This window comes from Apis mellifera, linkage group LG12 (genome assembly GCF_003254395.2).
Source record: "Apis mellifera strain DH4 linkage group LG12, Amel_HAv3.1, whole genome shotgun sequence".
NCBI classification, from domain to species: domain Eukaryota; kingdom Metazoa; phylum Arthropoda; class Insecta; order Hymenoptera; family Apidae; genus Apis; species Apis mellifera.
Window position 1 is genome coordinate 7,403,026 of NC_037649.1, and position 25,426 is coordinate 7,428,451.

Consider the following 25,426-nt stretch of genomic DNA (forward strand, 5'->3'; position numbering starts at 1 on the left):
GTTGTACGGCGCCGCATCCATCCCACCTCGTCCTTATTAGTATTCTCAGTTTTTCGGCGGTTCAAAGTCCCCGATGACTCAGCGCGGACGCGCGTGCACGCGTGCGTTTCATTCGAGGCACGTGCGAGGACGAGAGAGGAGGCTGCGAGTGCACCTCCGAAACCTGAGTTTAGAAGGGGTCCCGTTTCGAGAGGGCTCGTTGATCGAGCGACAAATTATTAATGAGACCGTCAATGATCGCGCTCGCTAGCTGGCTGGCTGCTTGAATAATTCAGGGGGATGAGCGAATTCTCGGCCACGATCGGATTTTCCGGCCTGATCTCTTCTCCTCGGCCGGCAGAGTCTACTACTTCTGTCCGTTTCGAGAGGAAAAGTGTAAGTTGGAAAGGCAGGTGGTGAAGAAGGAGAGGGATTGATAGCTGGGTCACGTGCCAGTGATCCTCTCGTCAATGGGAGAGGAGGAATCGTGATAAATCTTGCAGCTTCCTTCCGATGGAGAGACGAAATGATGGCCCGTCGGGATTTAAGCGTGTCAGTGATTACGAATTTTTTGTATTTTTTTATTCATAGTGTTGTGCGTAATTTAAAAAATATAAAGATAGTGTAATATTATTCGTAAGAAACGATTTAATGTAATTCGTGAAGAGCGAACGAGGTTTTGTTGTTCGGTGATCGAGTGTTGTTTTCACACGAGTTTGATATTCGTGGAAATCCATCTGGTATCTAGTTCACAACAGATGGAGGACTCTTCCCTTTCCATAGAATTAACATTGAAAGTGTAACAAAAGAGGGAACACGTGATATTATTAAAAATACGCAACATGATAATATATAGATTCAATAAATAGAATTCAACAAAATTATATAACAAAAATTATAAAATTATCGTCGTTGATCCTTTAAATATTAATTGATATATATAAAGATGATTTTTGACAATCACAGATAAAACTCGTGATCCAACGATCGTTGTTAATCGCTTTAATCGAAGGTTCAAAGAATCGTGTGTAAAATGGCAGTAAAAAATCACGGTGAATCTTTACGTTGAATGCGAATTTTCGCGCGAGAGTGCATCGATCGATCGCAAATTCGCGCAAACAACGGCGCGAAATCCGCGCATGGAAAAGTACACAAGAATCGTTCGTTGCACCCGTAATGCAGAGGTCGAAAGGTGTTAATTATCCTGTTTGCACAGTTACCCCCGTGGCGAGCGTGTTTGCCACGGCTTTGATACATGCTCGGAGTTTCGCACCGGAGCTTTTGCAATTCGTGTCCACACCACTGCATCTTTTCATCACGTTTTTAAGTGGAAATAAGTCTTTGATATTTTTTTTCTCGATTTCATATCGATAATATTCTTGAAAGAAAATAATATTGCCGACCACGAATAATATAAAATAAAATTAGATAAAAATGGAGCCAGAAAATAAATAACGATACGTATTATCATTACAATAATTTGTAAACAATGCATATACGAATCTCGAACGCATTCCTATATTTTATTGTTCCATCACGCAGTAATTAACGAATCCAGTGTTACAGAATGAAAGAAAATTTCTGAAACTAACGATTCCTCAAATTTCTCATCATCTCTTTAATATGCAATTTCAAGCTTCGCGCAAAATCCCACAAAAGCTTCCAACCATATACAATAACCGTCCACCAGTATAACAATTTCCTCCTGTTATCAAAGGAATGGTAATGGCGTGGGACCGTGTTTTCACCGTAATTCACGAGCAAACGCAAATTTGTTCCTCGTCTCTCTATCGATAATTGAACGATAATTAAATTTCTTTCGTATCCTCGCTAACATTTTCCATTTTTCCAACCGATCAACCGATAATTAACCGAACCACGATAAAGAAATCGTGACTTTCGCGGGAAACGAAGCTCTACAAGCCCTTTCATTTAATGAAACGAGCGACATTTTTCCACGAATTCGTCGAAAACGTTTCGTGTGGCTGCACGTATCGTATTATTTAGGGCCACTTTCGTCAAGATTTATCGCCGAGCCTGATACGCGTCGTTGCATCGAGAACCGCGTTGCTAACGATGATAACGCTATGGGCTTCGTGCAAAGTCCTGGAATTGGTCGGCGGTGATGGAATGTGTAATTCATTTCGATACGCATCGAATCATTCGTTACCAGTATTTTGGCGAGAAGAAATTTTAAAAATTTTATATTCCGTTGATGGAAGAATGCAGAGATGTAACTGTTGAAGGAATCCTTGGGATTGCGGAGAAATTTGTGGAAAAAATAATAATTTCTTTGAATTTTGATAATGATTAAATCATTTAAAAAATTAATCAATCAACTATTACTTTATGCAAAATTTTTATATCGTTTTGGCTTTTGATCGATTTAACATTCTTTCTCATGGAATAATATTTAATTTTCCAGTCTTTCCTATGCAATATATATACTTTTGTTCAATTTCTTGTTAAAGATTCCCTAATTTTTTAATGAAATGATGTTCAATTTTCTCCCAAACAAATTTAACATTAATAATTGTACAACGATTTCACAAAATTTAATTCGAAAAGAATTGGGATATTCAGGAATGAATCAACCTCTTTCTCTCGATCTCGATCGAAAAACAAGAGGCGCATAAAGGAGGAACGATCCATGCGTGTACGCGGAGGCGGCTTGATGCGAATCGTCAAAGTAAACTCCGACTTTTACGAACGTGCACGAGCAGCATGAATGCTTCATTCATCGGCACGGAAAACGGTTGGTGAATGGGTGTCTCTCATGGGCGCAGATATCTGCGCGTGATACCTGCGGCAGAGCTTAAATGGCCCATGAATTTCCTCGTTACCTTTTTCTTCTTCCTCTCCCTCCTCCTCTTCTCTCTACCCGCGTATTTTTATCATCCGAGAGCCACGCGATTCGACAACGATGAAATTGTAGAATAATAGTTTTCTTTAAAAACTGGAGAGAGATAGATTTTTTTCTTTTTGCGGAAGATCGAGTATCATCGTTGTATCTCTTTCTTCAAAGAGAGATTCAAAGATGAGAGAGTGGACAGTTGGAACAACATCTCTCGATTCTTTGCGGATCGAATATGTTGATAGTTTTCGCTTCACGAGAATGTATGGAGAAGAGAGAAGATTAAAGAAATTCGATGAGAAAGAGTTTTTCTTTCGCGGAGGAATAATTTACTTTTTCTCGTTGGAAGTTTAACTTGCATAACCTTTTAATCTCGCGAGATAAGAGATAAGAGAGCTTAATAAGAGAGCTAATTCAAAGTTATTCTGTACGCGCGGGGCAGAGAAGAGTTTATTCTTTAGAGAATAAATATATAAAAATTTCTTGTAATCGTGATGTTTGCTATTTCAAAGCTTCATCTCTACCAGGAGAGAAAAATAGAAATACGTAAAATTAAAATATTTTCTTTGAATAATATTTTTAACTCCGCATTTATAATTACAAGCTACATTCACGAATGATAAAAAACTCGCGCGTAAAAGAGGAATAGAATTTTTCAACCCTCTATACTATCTTTCGTAAAACGCAAATTACAAAGTACAGAAATTAATCAAGCTCCGTTACGTTAAAATTTATTCCACGAAAGTTTCGCGTTCGAGTAAACAACGACGTTCCAAGACAAACCAAAAAGTGAAGGTATAATTCATTCTATTATTACGCTTTTTCATTCGAGGCGAACGAATTATCATTCAAAGTTTCTCCAGGAAATGAAACGTTCCATTCGCAGCACGAAAACTGGCTGGATCATTCGTTCTGGCAAGAGTTTCTGGTGAACTTGTTTGGATATTTGTCTCGCGCTATAAACGACAATCGGGTGGAAAGTTCTATACAGCCGAGTTCGGGGCATAACCATTCCCATCCAACTTTCTTACTTCCGCAACTTTTTTTAAACCCCTCGATTCTCGTCCCTCGAAACGCAATTCACGTCATCGCGGAGGAAGTCGTAAGATAATCTGGCGGAAACGCCTATCTTTTTTTTTTTTTCGGTCGAAAGAAATGTTTTCGGGAGTGAATTTTATTCAGGCAGAGAGGAAAATTTGTAGAAAATTTAAATCTCCATGTAATATAAAATGGTACAGGTGTAATTCTCTTCGAGTAAAGAATGAATTATAAATTATTACTCGGAGAAACTTGGATCGTTACGAAGGAATGGCACGACAATTACGATTAAATTTTACAGGAACAAATGATATTCTTTCTCCTCCTTTCCATTCGTAATTCTCACTCTCCTCCTTCTTACATTATTATTCCATCCCCAATGAAAGAAAAAGAAAAAAAAGAGAATACAACAAAAGCGGATATCCAGAAGGCAGATGATCGAAAGGCAGAAGGCCAGCAACCACCACGCGGCATCCCCTCTCGAGCACAACTCACCCTGCTCTGCTTAGTGAGGTTGGCGCCCATCAGCCGGCGATTCTTCGTGGCGTCGAGGACGTTCCGACGGGGGGTGCCCTCTCCGCCGGGACATTCCCGTCCAGAGGGTGCAGAGGGATTGACCCCTCCTGCTGTTCCCCAACGGTGCACTCGTGCGGCCACCCTGCCTATCGGGCCCTCCACCAGTCCCCTTAGAAGTCGTAACGTGCCACCCCTGCACGAGACCCCACCACCACTACCACCACTACAACCACCTCCACCACCACCACCACCACCGCCACTCACACAATTCGTAATAACACCGGTGTCCTCGTTATTACCTTCCCGATCGTCGTTTTTAACAGCCCTTAAGCCGCCACGGATGACACCACTTTCACTCTCCTCCTCGCAACATCCACCACCACCCTCCACCTCCTCCGTTTCCACCCTCCCAGCCTCCTCCTTCGCCTCCTCCGCCACTTCCGCAACCCTTTCTCCTGTCACCTTCGCGGACGATCCTCGCCCGACCGATCCACGATCCCCGCCGCCACCCTTAGGGGTGCCGCCTCGCAGCTGTCTCGAAATCGTTGCAGCTGCAACGCAACCGGCCGATCGACCAACCTCGTGTCGCTCCGACTATCGCTCACGTAATTTTTTTCTCCACCTCGGCAGCTCGAGATCGTTTCTCGAAGGAGAGATCTCTTAGTTTTAACGGATACGTTTTCGGTCGTTGGGGGAGGAGGGTGGTGGTGGATCGAGTCAATGGAAGACGAGAGTTGCCGGTGGTTGGAGGATATTTCGGTGGGTTTGTTTGCGCTTAAAAAATACATACAAAAAATATATCACGATCTCGAGAGGTAGAGAGAGGATGATTCTTGAAAACTCGGAGGTTTATTACGCGTCCTTCAGGGACTAAGGCAACGATCTTTCCAGAGTTGGAGAATCGGTTGTGTATCATCAGCTGAACTTGTTCTCGGTCATGTCTCCGCAGCCTGTTCGCCTGTCAACTTCCGTTACACGCTTCGTCCACTGTCATGTCCCGGTGGACGGTGCTCGTCATTCGAACACGGACATCGATACTCCCTCGCCGCCGCGGTCGACCACGAGAGCCACCCCTTTCTGCTTCGCTCCAAACTCGAATCGATCCTCCTTCGATTCACTAATACCGCCTTACTTCGAGCCGCGAACAGTCCAAGTTGACGTCGAGAAACTTAGAGAACACCGAAGTGAAGGGTGTTCGAGAATTTCATCCCTCGATATAGACGCTCAATATAGAGGTCGTCAAAGGTTCCAAAGAAGCGAAATTTTTGTTATTTCAAAGGATCGCGACGAAACTCGAAATGTTTCCTTTCACGGGACTGTCACGGGATAAATTTCTATTATTTCCAAACACGACGAAGAATCGGAACTCGGAATATTCTCTTCCCGTTGGGGTTGTCAAAGATCCATACGAAAGTCTTGAGAAACTTGGAATATTTTCATCGAAAGTCCATGCGATAAAATTTCTGCTGCTTCGAAAGCGCGAAGGATCACAATTTGGAAAAATAATATTTCCTTTCCTTTCAAAGAATAATATCTTTAAAAATTAATAAAATTTCAAAAGTTCGAAAGTTTGATTGAAATTTGAAACTCGCAGAATATTTCTTTCACAAGATTTCACGTAAGAAATGAACAAAAGTACGTGCAATTTCCGTGAAATCGGAACGGGGAGAGAAAAGAATCGAGGTAAACGTAAATATTTTCGTGGAAATGTTTGTACGAGCCACGCGACGACGAGAAAACGAAGGAAGGAAAACACGAGCACACACGACCGTGTGGCACGCTGGTTGCCGACCGACTGACTGCCTATCGCCGATTAACGGCCTCCCTTCGTTGCGTCTGACTCACTCCACCAACCCTCGAGGAGGATTTTCGACTGCGCGCTTGCGTGGGCCGCGCGTGCATACGCACGGCGCCGAGCGTGGAAACCAAGCTGACACGAGAGTTCTTACGCGCTCGAAAAAAAACACCGTTACTCGTGTTCCTCTTCTCTCTCCATTTGCTCCTTTTCTCTTCTCTTTTGCTTGGAATTTTTTCGATACGGAGGAGGGTAAGGTTTCATGAATCTCCCGCGGATGAATCTTCTGTATCTTCTTGCGTTCACCGATGAAAGTTTCCGCTTTGGAATTTTGCATGCAATCGTTTCTTTATTTTTTTTAAATTGGATCTTTTGCACTTTTGTACCGTTTCTTTGTTCTTTGCGCGCTCTTGCGTGCACAAGAATTGCAGTTGAAATGTATAAACTAGAGATTCGTTCCTATACGAGTATTTATATTTTTTCGTGCCAAGTATTTAATTATTTTCTTTATTCGTGTTTAAAAAATCTCAACAAATAAATTTTGATTATCATGCTATATATATATATATATATATATTCTTCAACGTCGAGCATCTGAACAATAACAAATACCATCGGGCTGAATCTAATTTAATTCTCGAAGTGGTGGCGTGCTCTGTTAACCCGGTAGTAATCCCGCGAAACAGGGAATCCCTCGGTCGAAACAGCGACCACCACGTCGTTCACCGTCAGCGATTTGTAAACGTCGTCAAACCTCAATATCTCTGACCCCACCGGCTTATATTAAACGCGTTGGACGGCGAAAAATTCCCGTTATAAATATCAAACTTTGAAACCAACCCTCCTGAAATATTCTACAAACTCACCACGGAATAATGCCATCCATGAAATAAAATTCTGATCCATCACGCGATAATAAATCACCATCAAGATCGATCGTGATTGGATACGTGTTGAAGCGATTTTGTTGTGTATTGGAGAGGCAATGGAGGTTTCCAGGTCAGAGAGACCGACGGTTAAAGCGATTCCTAATCAGTTTTAAAATGCCGTAAAACCGGATTAATCTTGGATGGGATATATTGCGCGGATCGATCCATGTTATGAATTTATTAGAAGGGTGGGAAACGAGATTAGGAGGCCTTAATCTGAGAGATCCCGCGTTGGACGTGGGTCGACTTTCCCGTTTACGTAATTACCGACGTTTCATACGAGGGGATGATCCTTTGGATCACTGTCAATGTTCATCCCAATTAACGCAAATCTCTTCTTACGCGTCAAAAGTGTCTTTAATACGTGTTATTATTAAATCTCTAATTTGAAATAACTCTTTTCTCGTCAATAATCCTTCCACTTCCATATCCATCTTCATCATCGAATTATCAAATTTCAACTATCGTACAGAAAATCACCATGCCTTTAAGGTTACAATAACTTTCAAATAACTCTTTTCTCGTCAATAATCCTTGCACTTCCATCTATATCCATCTTCATCATCGAATTATCAAATTTCAGCGATCGTACAGAGAATCACCATCCCTTTAAGATTACAATAACTTTCAAATAACTCTTTTCTCGTCAATAATTCTTCGACTTCCATCTATATCTATTTTCATCATCGAATTATCAAATTTCAGCGCTCGTACAGAGAATCACCATTCCTTTAAGGTTACAATAATATTACACTTCGACACGGAGAATTTAGAAGAACGCTCTACGCCACATATTCCTCGATCGTTAAAAATTATTGCAATTTTTATGCATCGACGTTCGATCGTACAGAGAATCACCATCCCTTTAAGATTACAATAACTTTCAAATAACTCTTTTCTCGCCAATAATCCTTCCACTTCCATCTATATCCATCTTCATCATTGAATTATCAAATTTCAGCGATCGTACAGAGAATCACCATCCCTTTAAGGTTATAATAATATTACGCTTCGACACAGAGAATTCAGAAGAACGTCACATATTCCTCGATCGTTAAAAATTATTGCAATTTTTATGCATCGATGTTCGATCGAAACATCCCCTTCGCGATACCTGGACGTTATAATAAATACACGCCAGTGGAAAACGAAACCTTGGCCACGATCGATACACACCCTCCTCTTCTCCTGCTCGCCTTAGAATTCCGCAAAGTGTATTAACAGGTTGCCAATATCGCGATGGCGAGCCGAGGAGGGGGCGACATTGCGAGGCAAACAATTTAATATGCGCCGACTCTCGACGAAAGTCCTCGCTAAGGACCCTTCCTCGACATACCTTATCTGTCTTCCAGCAGTCACAAAGCCGAGATCTCCACGTTTATTGGAAAGCTGTGCCCGTCGCGCGATCCCCGTCCAGGGATGAAAGGGCGCCTTCTCCCGCCCCTTCCTCTTCACCATCGCGCTTCTCCACCCTCTCTTTCTCTCTCGTTCTGCGTATCCGTATCGATACAGAGAGAAGCCTTTGCCTCTTATCTGTCGACTGTTCACGGCACGCCAGGATTCGGGCGGAAAAGCGGAATTTGCCTGGCATTTCCCGTTTTGAGGGATCTCCTCGAGCGAAACAATTAGACGAGATAAGACATCGGGAGGAATTTTATCCGGCGTCGAGTTGGGATCCAGGTCTGTTTGCTCTGCCGCGATCCTTGTAAGTTATGGGAGAGTCGGGGGATAAAAAGGGGATAAAAAGGGAGATTTCGAGTCACGGTGGACAAGTTTCGAACGCTTGGTCCGAGAGGATAGTCCGGAGGAATTGGGGATATAAAGGGAGGATTGTGTATTTAAGAGTTTTAAGACGAAGGGGAGAGAGTTTGTTTCCAATTTCCTTCTCTTCTTCTTTTCTTTTTTTTTAAAGATGAAATACGACGATTGTTGAAGAATAAAAAGAAAGATTTCGAAGAAAGTTTAATCGAAAAGGAATTTTTTCTTTCCGAGACAATGATTATATATTGATATATGAAAAATGAAGTTAGGCATGAAATTTTTAAGTCTTGCAAATGAAGGGTGAAAATTTAGCTTTGAATTTCTTAATCCGCGATCTTCGATCCGTGGCACGTTCATTCCTCTACAATGTCGCGCCATTTCCTTTTTTTTTTTTTGATTGACTGCACCGAGAATGCCACCCTCGAAGACCCGCTCGAAGGGGTGGATTTTGCGCCTCCCTTGTTCTTTCTTTCTTTCTTTTTTTACCACATCTGACCGAGGCACAAAAGAAGGAATACTCACGGCGAAATTCCCAATCAATCTCGTTTCACGCGTATCTCACCTCTTTCTACGTTTGATGTCGAGACATGTCAAAATTACATGGAATGATGTATGAAAGTAGCTTCGATTCAAATCCTAAAAAAATCAATCCTTTATACTCTTCTATTCTCTAAATTTCCTTTAAATCAAGAAGACACTTGAAATTTAATTTTTTTCATTCACCTTCACTCACATTTAATTCCTTCAAATTATCACAGGTCACAAAAAATATTCCTCTTAAAAATTCGAAGCCAAACTTCTTTCCAACAAGGAAAAGAAAGGTTGACGACACGCGAGATGCGAAAAAAAGAAAGCGTCGAGGAAGCGACCCGTAACGCGTCAAGTCACACGCGGCTCGTTTCCACGCATAACAATGCACGGGAGAGGAGAAAGCCGCGGGAACAATGACGTATGCGCGTCATAATGCCGGCGGCCTGTGTACGTCTTCACGGCAATTAGCATGCATCGAGCGGAGCTTAGGCCTGCGAGGGGGGTGTCCGAATAATCCCGCGTGATCTACGCACGTTTCCGATACCCATATGCGCTTCCCCTCCGCCCCCGCCGCTAAGTAGCCCCGCGTATTACGGCCGCCCGCAGGAACAAAGAGCGGACCCCTTTGAATAATTTCCCTTTTTGCTCCGAGGGGAGAGAGAGGAGGCCTGGCTTTATTTGTTTCCTCTTCAAAATCGATCAACCGTACATACTGCCGTAACCATCCGTTTAACAACGATCTACACTTGAACCGGAGGAGGATTAATCCTCCAAGATTTCGGGTAAATGGAATCGGATAGATATATCGGATCCTCGTTGGAAATTGATTAACCGTCGCGTAACGATCGATAACGATCCGAATTCGAAGCGACGGATTCGTGGTAATCGATTTAAAAAGATTTTTGGGATAAAATAGAAATAGGTTCGATTTCGAAGAAAGGAACATTTGAATTATCGACGTAAGTTAAATTCTAATCTCTAATTCGTTATTCTACTCACGCTCTTGTATAGGAAGCTAGGATAGTTGTACGACACATACCTGAAACAGAAGAGGAAACGTTCTCGTTAAAGTATTAAGTTCCCTCACGTGCTGCGATCGATCAAACTTGCACCAAGCAGAAATAATAAATGGTAACTATTAAATTCAATCGATCGTGTTCACCGATTTGATTTTTCAACAACTTCATCATCCTCCTCCCTCTTCTATCTCTACATTTTTTCCAAAATATATAGATTGCTAACAATCGAGATAAGAAGATCCTTCTTAACATCCTTCCCCGAATCTTTTACATAACTCTTTTTAGCGCGAGAATTACACGTCCGGAACGGAGACGTGACTTTTACAACGCGTGGACGGGGCGAAAATTCGAGATTTGATATATCCTCGCGACGAGATTTTACGTGGCAGGGGGAGAGTGGCGAGAACACGGTCCACGAGTTGAATATGAACAAGTGAACGGGGAGGGGGAGGTGGCCCAGAGACGATAACGGCCAAGAGGTTTCCGGTATACCGGTAGTATCGTATTTACCGGTCGTGGAAGTATGAAAACGACCGTGGACGACTACTGGCGGGACGACGATTAACAGGGCGCAATAAAATAACTTTTCGCGAGGGGAGGGGGGAGGAGGGGCCCATTCTCGCGAGTTTACATTGTTGCTTGGGCGAGCAAGTTTCGCGGGGTTGTCCGTCGGAGAGAGAGTTCGTAGTTCTGCTTATCGTCGATGCGGATGCGAATGATACACACACACGCCGCCGTGTGTGCTCTTCTCTATTCAATTTGCAAGCGCATCTCTCCGGGTAGTCGGGTATTTAGTATTCGGATCACGGCCGCTTGTGTAATTTGTTTCCCGTGTTGTTCTTTCGTTTCATATTGCATGCGTTTCGAAGTTGAATTATGCCACGGTGGATGATAATTACGCGGTAGAGTTGTTTCCATCGTTTTTATGCTGTACGAATATATATATATATCCGTGTTTATTAAAAGGAATTATTCGTACGTCTAAATCTAACGAAGAGAAAGTGAGAATTGATGTGCGCTTATTAAAGATTTGTGTACATTGATACGTGATTAAGTCGCGTTAAGTCACGAGTGTTTCTCTTTACGTATGCTTTCGAATGGAAGAACGAATCGTCTTACATAATTGAATAGATGTAAAAATAATATCCAACTTTCTCTTTTCTTTTCTTTTTGAATATTCGATAAATATCTGGTCACGACGAACGAAGAATCGCTTCGCGACCAGCTGGTATTGAGAACACTTTTCGTCGTGTATTTCGTAAATAGGGGTGTGTGCGTTTGTCGGTACACCGACGTTGAATGCTCCCGCTCTTTGTTTCCAACCCCGAACAAGGGTTGGATGATGCTTCTCGAATAATTGGTAGGGCAGTAATGACAATCATTTAGGTTTTCTGCGCGGTTACTCGTTTCCTGCCATGCGTGCGACGCGATATTACGGGGGAATCATAAAGATCCACCCCCTCGAAAAAGGTAAATCTCTTTTCGTTCGTTTAATCCGCCATATATTCTCCTTCCAACGAGCAAAAAGAAGGACCACTTCTTCTCCACGTATTAACCTTTATCTTCTCCTCTTTTCATTATCCAACGTCCACGCATCGAGAAACATTCTCCAATTGATCTAATCTCATTTAATTCTTCACTTTCAAATCGAATCGAATTTATAAAAATTGCATTGCAGAATCGAGAAGTCGAACGGAACATTGACACAAAGGATTAAGACACCTGTCGCATTTCCCGGAAACACCGCCAAATTTCCGGGACGAGGGTACATCCCTCGGTAGGTCAGTAACGACACCCCTTTTATCTCTCTCTGTGTTTGTGTGTGTGTCACCCCCAGGAAACGACGAGAGAAGCTTCTCCAAATAATTCGTCAGCGAGAAACGATGTCTGTCCGTACGCGAGTCCGTACCCTTCCTACTCCTCCTCCTCGCGTGGTTCGTGACCGCGTGTGCCTCGCCTCGCCATTAATTAAAGGGGCCCTGGTACGTTCTGCACCCTCCACGATAAAAAGCTCCGGGCGTATATAGAGGCGTGGGGCCGACGATGCGGGGGTGCGGCCTCGAGATAGCCGAAATGGCGTGGGGTCGTACGTACGGTCCAACGGCCGATCTCTCCGGGTTTCGAGTTTAAATTTCCACCCATAAACCGTGTCATTAACGGCGATTTGTCGTACTAAATCGGGAAATCGGATCGATTCCTTATCGATCGGAGATCGACGCATCTTGGATTCCAATTTTATTTTGCGAGATTCGTCATTAAGCACGATCGAGAAAAAGTAATTTTAATTAAAAAATGGAAATTTGTTATCGTTAAATCATTCGAACGTCACTTTTCAATATTGTTGATTCTTATTTTTATTTTCTGAAAGAGCGCAGAGGCGCAATTTCCTCGACGAAGGGAGTGAGAAAAAAGGGGCAAAAGCGGAGAGGACTGTACAATTTATCGAGAAGTTCTGTCCGATTCTGGGGAGGGGGGCGAGGGGCCCGCAGATTTTCGTATCGACGAACCAGCGAACAATTTACGTTCGTTGTCTGGCCGGGTGGAGGCGATTTATCGTCGTCTGGCTTGTTTTCAGCGCGCCGTGTGTCGAAGAATATCCGCGCGAATTGAAATACTAGAAAACACTTCGACTGGATTTTTTTCCCCCTCTGGCCTCCCCCTCGGAGGACACGGATCGAATTTCTACCTCGCGGAATTTCCATTTTTGAACTTCCGCCCCATCCCCTCGGACTCCATTAAAAAACGCCGACGTGTAAAAAGGGTGATACGTGTTATCGTGTACCGATACCACTTGCCGCGATAGTTGGGTTCATCCACTGTCTCGGCTCCGTCCTCGTTCATAAATAACATCCGCTGACGTTCCCATATTGTTGACATGTCGCTCTTATCAATTTACGAATTGCGAACCGAGCCTATCTCTCGACAAACGGATCGTCCACAGCTTTTTGTATAAAGGAATGTTCGTGGCTACGATTCACCTGTTTTATAACATAGAAGATGTTCTTGGAAGAGATAGAATACGTTACAGAATGGCGAATGGATCGTAGAAGTTGTAAAAAGAAAATTTGATAAGTTCAATTTCTGATGATTTATTTTCGAATATAAATTATACCGTTTTAGAATATTTCTTTTATACGAAAGATAGATTGATGGTAGATCGAGATCATATTTGCGTACAATGAATATATCATTTCAATAGCTTTGTTAATTTCCGATACCGAAAATTTTCAATAGTCGATTATCGGCCTATTCGGGCGAGTAATACCGTTTAAATTATTACGGCACGTATCCTCGACACAAATAATCGAATGACATCGTAATATTGGTATCGAACGCGTAATCAATAGTAATAGGCCGGTATCCCCGTTATCTGGTTAATTTAGAGTGGAAAAACAGCAATAACGCGTACAGAACGTAACATCGACTTTCACATTAACTAGATCGAACGATATTGTTGTGTTGGCCACGATTCGAACACGCGTTAAATACGATTCTTAATGGGGGAACGATATTCGTAATTCTACAAGATAACTAATAAATGAAACGATTTTAAATCTGTTCCAAATTGTTCAATTGCTCAAAATCAATTTATAAATCTACGTTACTTTTCAAGTGTATCAATTTTAAATTTACAAAAAATTCTATACAATTCATCGATTCCACGTAACAAAATCCATTAGAAAAATTATTTTCCACTTGGTTCAAAATATATCTAAACTCGTCCAAGCATAAAATAGCTGTTTAAGTTGTACAACGTTCGCAAACGAACACAAGATGCAACACGGAGGAACGAGACAAAGGGGGTCAAAGTGCAAAGTTATGTAGCGATCAGCTGCGCCACCGTAAACCACAATGCGCGCCGTTTCCATCCCCTAATGTGGCCCGGTCATTAGTCATTACTTAGGCCCCGTGGTGTTCGAGTGATTAGAATGGGTTAGTGGGATACGATTTACCGTCCCGCGGGAATTTTCGGCCTCTTGCCTCCGGCTATCAAGGGGTGTGGCGTCTTCGAACACGCGTTGTTATGGAATGCTCATTGCCGTGGAAAAATTGGCGCGCGATACGTGCCACTCAGTAGTTTCGATTCGAAGGGTGGATTCTCATTCTCTCGGAACAAAAGTAACCTTTTCTAGACATTTATCGCGATTTACGCGTTGTTATACGATTGTTTTAGCGTCGAATGGAACGTTAAAGGATCGATCGAATCGTTTTCCAAAGTATCCAATCTCCTTCTTTCTTGATATAAAATTAGAAAAACAAGTTATTATATCAAAATTATAAATCTATTTGATCCGTTTCTTACGAATTTTTTTAATGAAAATGATCGAAAATCACAATTCGAAATAACGAACAAACTCGTGATAACAGTGGAATAGCCAGAAGAGAGAAAGTCCAACTCCCTTTCGAGAGTAACGACACCTCATATTTTAAGGAACAAAGCGGTCAAAATTGTACCCTGTAGCGTCAGGTATAATCGACGCTGCTCTACTCGTAAATCAGCTCGCGATATTGGCCGCAGAGGGATCGATCGAATTCTCGGCACAGACCCCTTTGACCATCGAAATTAATTGGTTCCTATGATTTACTGAATTTTCGCGAGGGGAGAGGAGGGGAGGGACGATCATCTAAATCGAGGTCGCCCCGTTCGAGGGCGACGATCGAAACGCGCGCGTCGATCTTAAACAACGGTCGGTCCTTTGATCAACCCGCGCTGATAATGGTCATCGTGCACCGTTTCCCCGTGGTGACAATTTTCGATTTGGTACACGCCACGATTAATCGAGACGCAATCACGCGGTGACTCGATGCGTAAGATTGCGTTGTGTAATCGTGTACGCGACCGAGATTAACCAACTTAAAACCGGATATTTGACGGATAATCACCGATGAACAATGCAAACGATCATGGTAGAACGGTGTGCGATAGTTAAAAACATTCCATTATTTTATTTTGATTGAAGAATAAAAAGATTAAATTACTTTGTAGTATTTTGTTGAAATTGCGAGGAATTTTATAAATTTCGATTGCACTTTTTTGATTATGATGCGAAAAGTGTGTTATTTTTGAAAGGGAAAGGAATTGTTTTTGAATACGAAAGATTGAGAAGCACTGCGATGGGAACGAAAGGAAACCATCAACCCTCCCAATAAGGGTGGTTCATCAACGGATGGCTCAAACAACGGAAGACAGGGCAGCAATTAATGACCGATGACGACAATTGTCGCGGCGTATTGTGCAACAGCGCGAGCATGAGTTTCACTCGATTATCGAGCAGAATGCATATACCATTCGAACTCGGTGTACTCGAAATCCATTAAAGGGTTTCGCGCCCTTCCTCGGCCTCAACCCTTCGATGACCCTTCCGCGGAAACCCACCGTTTCCGCTTTTCAACCCTTGCCGGAATCCCCGTGTTTTCCCTCCTTTTTCGAGAATAACAAATTTCAAGAACGGGAAGCGGGATAATATATTTCATCTCCTGGACTGGAAATTGAAGATTACGAAATGGAGAAGGGGTGAATTTGAGCGAATTTGAATATTTTCATCGAATCCATCGTGCGCGCATTGTCGAGAATATTAACAAAAATTTTCGAGACTTTTTCGAAGCAAACGGCGTAAAATCTTTATCGCGCGCTCGCGGAGCTAAAGAAAAATTTCATTTTCACTTTCCCTTTCCAAGGGGAAAAAGCAATCTGCATACGAGAAAGCTCGCCGCGGAATTTTTTTTACACCGTCTCGGTGCAAAGTGACGAGGCGCGACAAACGAAAAGTAAGGTTTGTGCAACGATAACGATCGTCGTCCTGTACTTAAATACGCGTGAATTTCCACGATTTCTCTTCCTTTCTCTCTTCCCTCCCTTCTACACCGCGTGGCAATCCTTGGAAGCGGTTTTTACGACGTTTTTACTGTCCTCGGGAACCCTCGTCACCGTGGAGGGTGAGACGATACCTGCGGGATGAACACGGCAAGAGTACATTTTAAAATTATCAACCACGGCCAAGAGGATCTCCTCCTCATCCTCCTCGCCAAGTATTTCCTGCGAACGATTAAAAACCTTAACGTTTATGACGTTGCTGCGTTTAAGAGCATCATACGGGGATGAGACACGGCAAACAGCGGGGATATCAAAGGATCCTATATCCTTAAGAAATGGAAAAAACTTGATTTTACATTCGGTAGAAATGGTCGCTTTGATGGAAGGATATTTATTTACGTATAAATGACGTGGAAATATTTTATTAACATGGTAAAAATATTGCATGCAAAGTTTTTATCGAGAGACATTTGTAATAAAACGGAAGAAAATGAAATAGTGTAAGTGTCGAGTATTGATTAATATCGAAAGTCTATTTAATAATAAATATCATCGTATGATTGAATTTATATTTCGAGCAAAAATATACCATCGATATTTTTATTATTACATAAAATATCAAATTAATAATAATAAGGATCACAGTATCTTTTTTCCAATAAGCGCAAAATTTCATAAATAGACATACCATCCCCACTTCCAACCCCTTAAGTAACTCCCTTAAGCCACGACACGCTAATCGATACTCCGCAGCTGGGCAATAATAATCGATAAGAAAAGAACAAAAAAAAAATTACGAAAGAAGAAATACACGATATAGCTGATAAATATCAATTTTATCCCGTATATAATAAAATTTAAATTGTACCGTAACACGCAAAATTTCACAAATAAAACACACCATCTTCGTTTCAATCCCTTAAAGCCCTACAATGCTCGTAATCGAGTGAATTGATAAGAAAAAATTGTTAAAGAAATACAATATTTTTTTAACCAGATACCAGACGTTCCTCTAATCCCCCTTTTTCTCTCTCCCTTTTTTTTTCTCCCGATTGTTTTTCATCGTATTAATGATCGATACAGGAACGAGACACGATTCGACGTCGTCGTCCTGACGATATCGTACCTTTAGACTGCGACGTCGAGGCGCCATGAAATCCGGAGGGTAGCGTGTCCCTTCTCTGTTTTCTCCTTTCGATTCCTCCCTTCCTCTCTTTCTTCCAGACCCTTTCTTCCACGCACCTCGCCGCCATCCTTCATCCTCGACGCCTTTGAATTTACTTCTGTCGCCCCAAGGACTGCCTCCTCCTCTCTATTGATATATCGTTCTTTCGATCGAGGTTGCTAAGTAGGTGGAATCGTTACTTCCATTTCGATAAATTTTCTATTACTTGTACCATACATGGATAATTTACCTCTTATTTTTAATAAATAATTCTTTCGATACAATCATTTTTATTCAATTCCTTTTCTTATTCTCTCCCCTCCCAATCTATTCTGTCTATATTGGGGATGAAATAGATATAGAGCTTCAGAAATTGTATAATTTAAAAAAAAGAAGAAGAATTATTCGCAAAATTAAAAACTACAGAAACAAATCGTAAATCTGAACGATAAATAAAGGTAAAAGAATCGAAGCATCGATGATACAGCGTATAAGAAATTCAACGAGCTCTGGAAAAATATTACTACTAGGTATATATAATAGAATAAAACACGGGAGCCGGAAAGTATCGAGGAGGCAGACACGGTAATTCATAATTCCGGACATACGTGTACACGGGAGAGGAAAAAAATTTGCAAAGGAAATTACCTCGTGCTTCCTCTCGAAACTGCACACATGCCCCCTCCCTCCCTTCACTTTTTCGTGGCGCATGCTAATCCAATTGCATTACGAAACGGAAGAAGTAAAAAATGAAATGGAAGCAAGAGCGAGAGAGGAAAAAATTAAAAAAGAAAGAGATATTATTTCGTATCAGATTAATCAATATGCGGCAAACATCGATGATGATGATGATTATTTATGCAGATTTGCATCACGCGCCCCGTTAACATCGATTCATCGAAGATCCCACACTCACCCTTACGATCCTGGACGCTGAGATAACAAAAAACCTTTGGGCTACCCTTTGCGCCCTGTACACCCTGTAATCCTTTCAAAACAGATCCGCGTGTTGCTGATGGAAATTATACGTGGCTCGCTGCTACTCGAAATTTGAATTTCAACGTGGGAACACCACGTTGCTATCTCTCTCTGTTACTCTATTTGCGCCAGATAAGAACTTGGTCGTCTATTTTTTTGCAGAAATTTGATACCATGTCGTCCATGAATTTTTCAGCAGGGAGAATTCGTGAATGAAGTGAAATTTTCAATGATATATTAAAATTTTACTTTTCGAATTTTATCTTTAGGTTCTTCGCCTCTCAAATTGTTTTAAATACAGGTGAGAACTGATCATATTTCTCAGAATTACCCGTCTGGAGACAAAAGTAATTATACCACGAGACACTCTCCTTACATTTTGGATAATTATTCCATGCATATTTTAACAATTCGGCGTCCATCCCTTTGAATCCGTTCCCGTATACTTATTGTATTGCAAATGTATACAATTCACAGCGCAATTGAAGCCGGAATAATCTCGAATACCAAAAATGAAAATTCTATTTCTTACACGTCTTACGTTATTTACCCTTCGTTCTCCCTTCTATTTTCTCTCTCTCTCTTTCTTCTACATGCCATTTTCCTTCGCTTTCTATCGTGGCTTTATCAACCGTCAAGGTAATTTGTTACCTTCCATCCCTCCTAGTCTCGTTCACCCTTTCTTCCTTCTGCCGCCAACCCCCCGTCGATCTTTGGCCGCGCGTGAATACGGAATCGAGGGGCGAATAATAACCGAAAAAAAAAAAGAAAAAATGAATACAAACAGGACGCGTGGCTGTGTAAAGTTTACGACGTGTTGCACGAATGATGATTCACGTTGCGTTGGATTTTGAAATATTTACAGGGATGAATTATTTTGCCTGGGTGGAATTACTCGAGCTCTCTGAAAAATGATTCGATTCACTTTTTGGGGGAAGATTGTAAATTGCCGTTTGCTAATCGTCGTTTTCGAAGGGTATGCTCCAATATTTCGTAAATTTTACGATGTAAATTCATTTTTCAATCCTTTGGAACAGCGAGCAGTGAAACGAGTTTCGATTAAAAATCTTGTAAAAAAATCTAAAATATCAAATTTAATGTAATTTTCACTGTGGATCGAATTTTTCCGAAGAGATCTTCGAAAGTGAAATTTCACGGAATTTTTCCATTATAGATTTCGAACGTTTCGTTTAACCTCGATAAGAAGAGAGCTTCCATTCTTCTGTGAAATTTTTTGATCCATCATCCAGAAAACTTTCATTTTTCCCTATGTAAAACAGATTTACTTTCGATTCGATTTATTATCCATTTGCGAGCCGTCGAACTCGCATAATTCGAACGGTTACAGACACGATTTGTCAGAATATCACGTCAGAACCACGTCAGACGTCGTCCAGCGTATTAATCTTCTTTCTCGAAAAATCTGTGAACTCGTAGAAAATCTATCTATATCTCTCTCGCTTTATTTTTTCCTTGTTCTCTCATTTTTCACGGACCGAGCCAGAGGCTGGCTCTCTATATGCGTGTAATGGTAAGGTAATCAATAAGGCTCTCCTACGTCTCACATAAATATCCGTGGGATTAACATATATCGACCAGTTTAAAATTCAAAATCCTGCAGAATAGTCCTTGCTCGCTCGTGAAAATCTTTTTTAGCGAATTAATGTTTCCAAAAGGGGGGACGAGAAATATTTCTGCGCACAGTTATTTTCTACCTAAAAAAATTATCTTAATTAGATCAACATGAAAATAAAATTGTCGAATCGTTAATTGGACGCTACTTTCATTTACGAAGTAAAAAAGATTCTAATTTAAAACACCCAACAACGACCAAGGGACGAATCAAATTATTTTCCAAATAATCGTCCTACACGCCTCATATCCGCACACGCGTCCCAAGGGCGCAAGAAAGGCTCTCGTAGAATCGAGCAAAATGTTAATCCCACCGCCAGAAGTAATCACGCGTCGCCTCTAAATCATCGAGCCATTCTAATTAATCCGTAACCACCCCCAAAAGAATCTTTCTATCTTCTCTTTCACTTTTCCACCGTTCTCTCGTGCAATCTTCCCTCGAAGCAGAAAACTCCCTTTTCTCTTTTCAAAAAAAAAATCCAAAGAACGAAGATCCAGACCTCGAGGATCTCTGAAGGGGAGAGAGATCGTTCGCGATCCCTGTTCGCCGAGTCGAGAGAAAATCGAGAGGAAGACGTTTGACCGGGAAGGCGTGGTGACGCGCGCGCCTCCTCTTCGAGGCCGCAGAAATATTCGAGCGCGATAAAAACAGAGGCAATTTGCCAAAACGTCGGGTTGATGGGTGTTCGCGTTGCAGACACGAGGGTAACGACGCGCGGGAGGCTCGAGAGGCGGCCTCGACAGACGGGAAACTCGGCAAGAACTTAAGAAGGGTGGAAAAGGGGTGGTGGATAGGCGGGAAGAGACAGAAAGGTAGGGTCTGGGAGGAGGAGGAGGAGGAGGAGGCCAGGAGGATATCTTCTTGCAAAGTGGGATGTAAATTGCTCGCACGTACATTAGTCATCATCACTCGCACAGCAACCCTCTCACCTAAACTTTGTTGCCCACGAGTGTGCCTCCTCTTCCTTTTCCTTATTTTTCCCTTTCCTTTCCTCGCGCGCGTCCAATACAGCTAGTATTGTTAGAAAGTAGTTGCTATTTTTTCCTTTTTTTGTAAATTTTCGAAATTGTAGGATATGGTGGAGATTAATTCTTTTCGATCTTTTGAATCGGTATACGTAAGCCGATGATAATAATACTCGTTTTTATCGTCCATTATTAATTTAATAATTCTATTGCAATTTTATTTTTTGTTATTGCCACCGCAATTGCGATTACCATTATTGTTACTATATTATTGCTTCTATAATTGCTGCCGTTATTATTCCATTATTGTCGCTATTACCTCGATTATTATTATTGTCACCGTTTCTTTCATTATAATTGCTATTTTTATAGCCGTATGACGTAAAAAACTTTATTTAATAATACAACGCACGCGAACAATCTTGTCAATGAATTACCTCCCTGCCTTAAAATTTAATTTACCGATGAGAAGAGAAGAGACAAATATTTAGAATTATCAATACTTTCACAAGTTGCACAATAAACCACGATTACGTTTCCACGGAGATCGTCGAGATGTCTTTAAAAGATATAGGATTAAAAATTATAAAATTCTATCCAGAAGTTGTCAACCGTTCTCCTTCAAAAAGCCTTCTCCCTCACCATTTCTCTTCTTCTTGGGATATTTCCTGTCCACGATCCCTCCTCCTCCTCCTCGTAAATTCCAATTCTTCTCCGCCTCTCTATCGGTCAAAGTAGTCGGACATCGACTTCCGTTCTCCCACGTCTCTCTCTTATTTTCCCTCGTTTCCGTTTACCTTTCTTATCCGTGGCCGAGCGACGAGTTTGTTCGAGTTAACGTGAAATAAATTCGATCGAGAGGAAATTGTCCGCTAGCTTCACGCAGATGGAACTTCAAATCAGATCACACCACGTTCACAATCTTTCGGGATCAGATCAGGCAAATATATTTATTAAATTTAGTCGACGATCGTTTCTTACTTTTTTTTTTTTTAAAGAATTTTAAAGATATGACGTCTATCTATATTTACAAGTTGAAAACTTTTTTGCCGAGTTTCAGCGAGGAAACTTTAAATAATTGGTCGAAGCTCGAGATTCTTAGGGAAAGCTAATTTTTCTTTCAATACGTTTGAACAAGCCGTACTTTCGTACAGGTGTAACACAATGAGAATTCCTTTTACCATCTCGCCACAGGCGGTTAGTCAGGCAAAGAGTTAATTAATCGCCGATATTAATAATTTTCCGGAACGCCGAAGACCACCATCATCTCAATAACTTTCCCCGCTGCAAACAAAATGTTAATTAACCACCGCCCGGGAATTAAGCCGGGCCGGTGCACTCGGCGAAAAATCTCTTCATTATAAGTTCGCCAAGATTTTAACAGCGGTCCAGGCAGCGCAGGCCATCTCGTTTGGGGATGAATTTAGTTTTTATTTCAAAGGCCTCGTATTCGAAAGGGTTCGAACGAATGTTTCTCGCTGCTCTCTTTCTCCCGAGATTTCCCATTTCTTTTGAAATAATCAGAAAGATTGATCGAAATTCTTTTACCTCTACTTTTCAATTATAAAAAGTTTGGAAAGGTTCTGTTGAATCTTCAGAATTTATTGCTATATTATGTAAATTACGAGTTATTATAATACTCGTTGAAATATAATTTCTCTAAAGGGATATCAAAATAATAATTAGTTTCCGGATTAATAATAAAGTTTTAATCCCGGAGAAGACAAACGACAAATCGAAGCGAGCTTACCAGCTCGGCAACAGCAGAGAGAGTTTACCGCATCACCTCATAAAACATTCCCGAGTTTTAAGCCGAAGCTTCGTTCTAATTAAGCCAGACATTTGTTTATTTTCCCACAGAACTTCATACGTCCCCCCCGCCGCCAGTATTCAAATAAAACCCTTCCCTTCAATCCGCATCTCGCCCACTCGCAATCCTGAAATCGTTGCTGTTCGTTAAAAACCTACGAAACAAAACGATATTCCACCGATTCAAATACTTAAACCACCTTCTTTTTTTTTCACACTTCTAATAAAAATAAAAAAAAAAAGAATACATACCAGAGAGAGAAAAGAATAAACAAAGTGAAACTTCGTCGAGAATCACTTGACGATCACGTCCAAAGATAAAAAAAAAAAAAGGAATAATTTAAAAAAAAAAAGCGGAAAAAATACTCGTAGGTGCAACGACCGACGTTATTACGCTTAAAAAATTGGTTAATTAATACCGCGTGCACGATAATCAACGAGCCAACACGAGATACTCTCGAGCGGCTAGTTAACCACGTGGTCTCGCATATCATTGAGGAAACGTTTTTTTCCAGGAATCTCGTCGTTCTTTTTTTTTTTTTCATTTTTCATTTTTCTTTTTTACGGCGCATACAAGGTTTATTCTCGCGTTGGGGAGATAGTCTACAATCCAATGACCACGTTTCTCGATATCGGTGATTTATAGCCACGCATTGAAACCACGTTCGCGTTTTTCCGCGTTTGAATTACTGCTGGCCGCCATTGAAATCGAGATTCTCTTATCCTCGAAATCGAGGATATGATACTGAATCGTATTTCTTTTTTTCTTTCTACGATTTATTATCTATTCATTATTTCGTCAACGGATAGATTTTACGATTACATATATAACGTTCGCGTTTGGATTTTCCACGATGGATTCACACTCGCTTTCTTCTTTCTAATTGTACGAGGGAAAGTACAAAGCGAGGTGTGACGAGGGTGAAAGTTTTTTTTTTTCCTTTTTCTTTTTGAAAGCAAAGCGACGTGAAATTTTAATCCAGCCCCCCCGGTGAACTTAAGCCATCGACCCTTCTTTTCCAGCCAGCCAAGTTGCAAAACGGCAAACAAAGAATATTAGCGCGATTATCGAGAAGCTCCGTGGTTTTCGCGACATCGTTATTTCGTTTCTTTTTTTTTCTCTCTCAGCCTCGAGGAGAAAAGAAGTTTAGTTTACAGCAATGTTTCTCGATCCTTTTTCCCCTCCTCTTTTTCCTTTTATGATAGATAATTTGCGAGCCATAATCATAGAGATACAATTTCTCAATGTAGAGATGTAATATATATATATATATATTTTTCTTTAGTCGATCTTCTAAAAAAAAATTCGATGACCAATGATTCAAATGGCGATTAACGAAACGATGTCTAAATAATTCTTCCTTACTACGAATTCTCGCCATTTGTTGGAGAATCGATTAATCAAAGACGAGATTTATTAATCTCTCCCCCCTCGAGCGGAAAGATTTTCGAATCACGCGCATAAAACAGGAAGGAAAGGAAGAAGAGGCCGGACTTTAACCCATTGGAGGATGGTGATTAATCGATTAAACGGCTGCAACGTTTTCTTCGACGATTTACTGCCACTTACGGTAAATTGATCGATCCCTCTTGATGAACGATGATTAATGACGTTAACGAAACCTCGTCTCCTTCCTCTCCCTCCTTCCCCCTTCTTTCTTCGCGGAATAATATTTAATAACGCATTCCTTGTCGTCGGCCCTCCCCCATCAATCAGTCCTAATATTTTACGCGCGAAAATTGACTCGGGAATCGTCTTAATTGGCGGACGGGGAAAGGGGTACTACAACGTTGCCCCCTTTCAACAATGATAAATTGCGTCTGCTAGTTCCTTACGAATGAATCCCGCGCGCACCTGACGACCGCATGCAACCAACTCCTCCTCTCAAATTGCGACGCGTCTCCCGTCTCGTCACGAGCTTTTAAATCATCCTTTGACGAGTGACGGGCCTCGATTTCTTTTCGGATTCCTCACTTATCTTCGAGATAAATAACGGGCAATTCTGCTCGAGACGGCTTGGAGAAACTCGAAGGCTTTGTCGTTACGTCGCGTTACTCGAAGGGGGAGGAAGAGGGAATACGAATTATAAATAGATTTTGGTGTTCCTTGGTATCCAAGACGGGGAAACTACTTTTCCATTTCGGAGAAATAAACGTTTTATATTAAAAGTATATAAATATATTGCGAAATGTCAAGGAGTTGAAACGAGTCCGCGCCGATTTATTACAATCATCGCGTAAATACAACCTCATTTGTCACTATCCTCCGTAACAGATTAAAATCTAACGCGTTTCTCCTTATATTAATAAATCAAATATATCCATTTTCTCGAATGTACATATACGTACAAATTGTTATTTAATTAATTGCAACTTCAACATCGAATCGTAATTTCCCTCATAATTTACCGGTCTAAATTTACATTCGTGCTAATCGCCAAGATTAAGTCCTAAGAATTCGCATCTCAACCTGGAAATATCCATCACCTTCGTTAAAAAAGAAAAAGAAAACGTTCGAATAGCCTCCTTTCCACGAGGATTTCCCTACCCGTATATCTCCATCGAAATCACTGTCACCGATTAACCCCCAAGGGGAGCGACGTTCGGGATAAAGATCACCGGGAGGATCCTCGTCACCG

General features: G+C 41.3%; 1 protein-coding gene across 11 annotated transcripts in view; it reads right to left on the minus strand.

Moving 5' to 3' along the window:
- The window catches only part of LOC409783, a 272,897-nt gene that overhangs the window by 35,886 nt on the left and 211,585 nt on the right, over nucleotides 1-25,426 (minus strand). The window contains exon 1 of one of the 11 annotated variants that reach the window (XM_006562280.3): nucleotides 4,367-4,604. The exons of the other annotated variants lie outside the window; for them this stretch is intronic. Coding sequence (XP_006562343.1) covers nucleotides 4,367-4,396 — 30 coding nt within the window. The 5' untranslated portion in view covers nucleotides 4,397-4,604. Of the gene's footprint in view, nucleotides 1-4,366; nucleotides 4,605-25,426 lie in introns of those variants that run through there. 11 annotated transcript variants of the gene reach the window in all.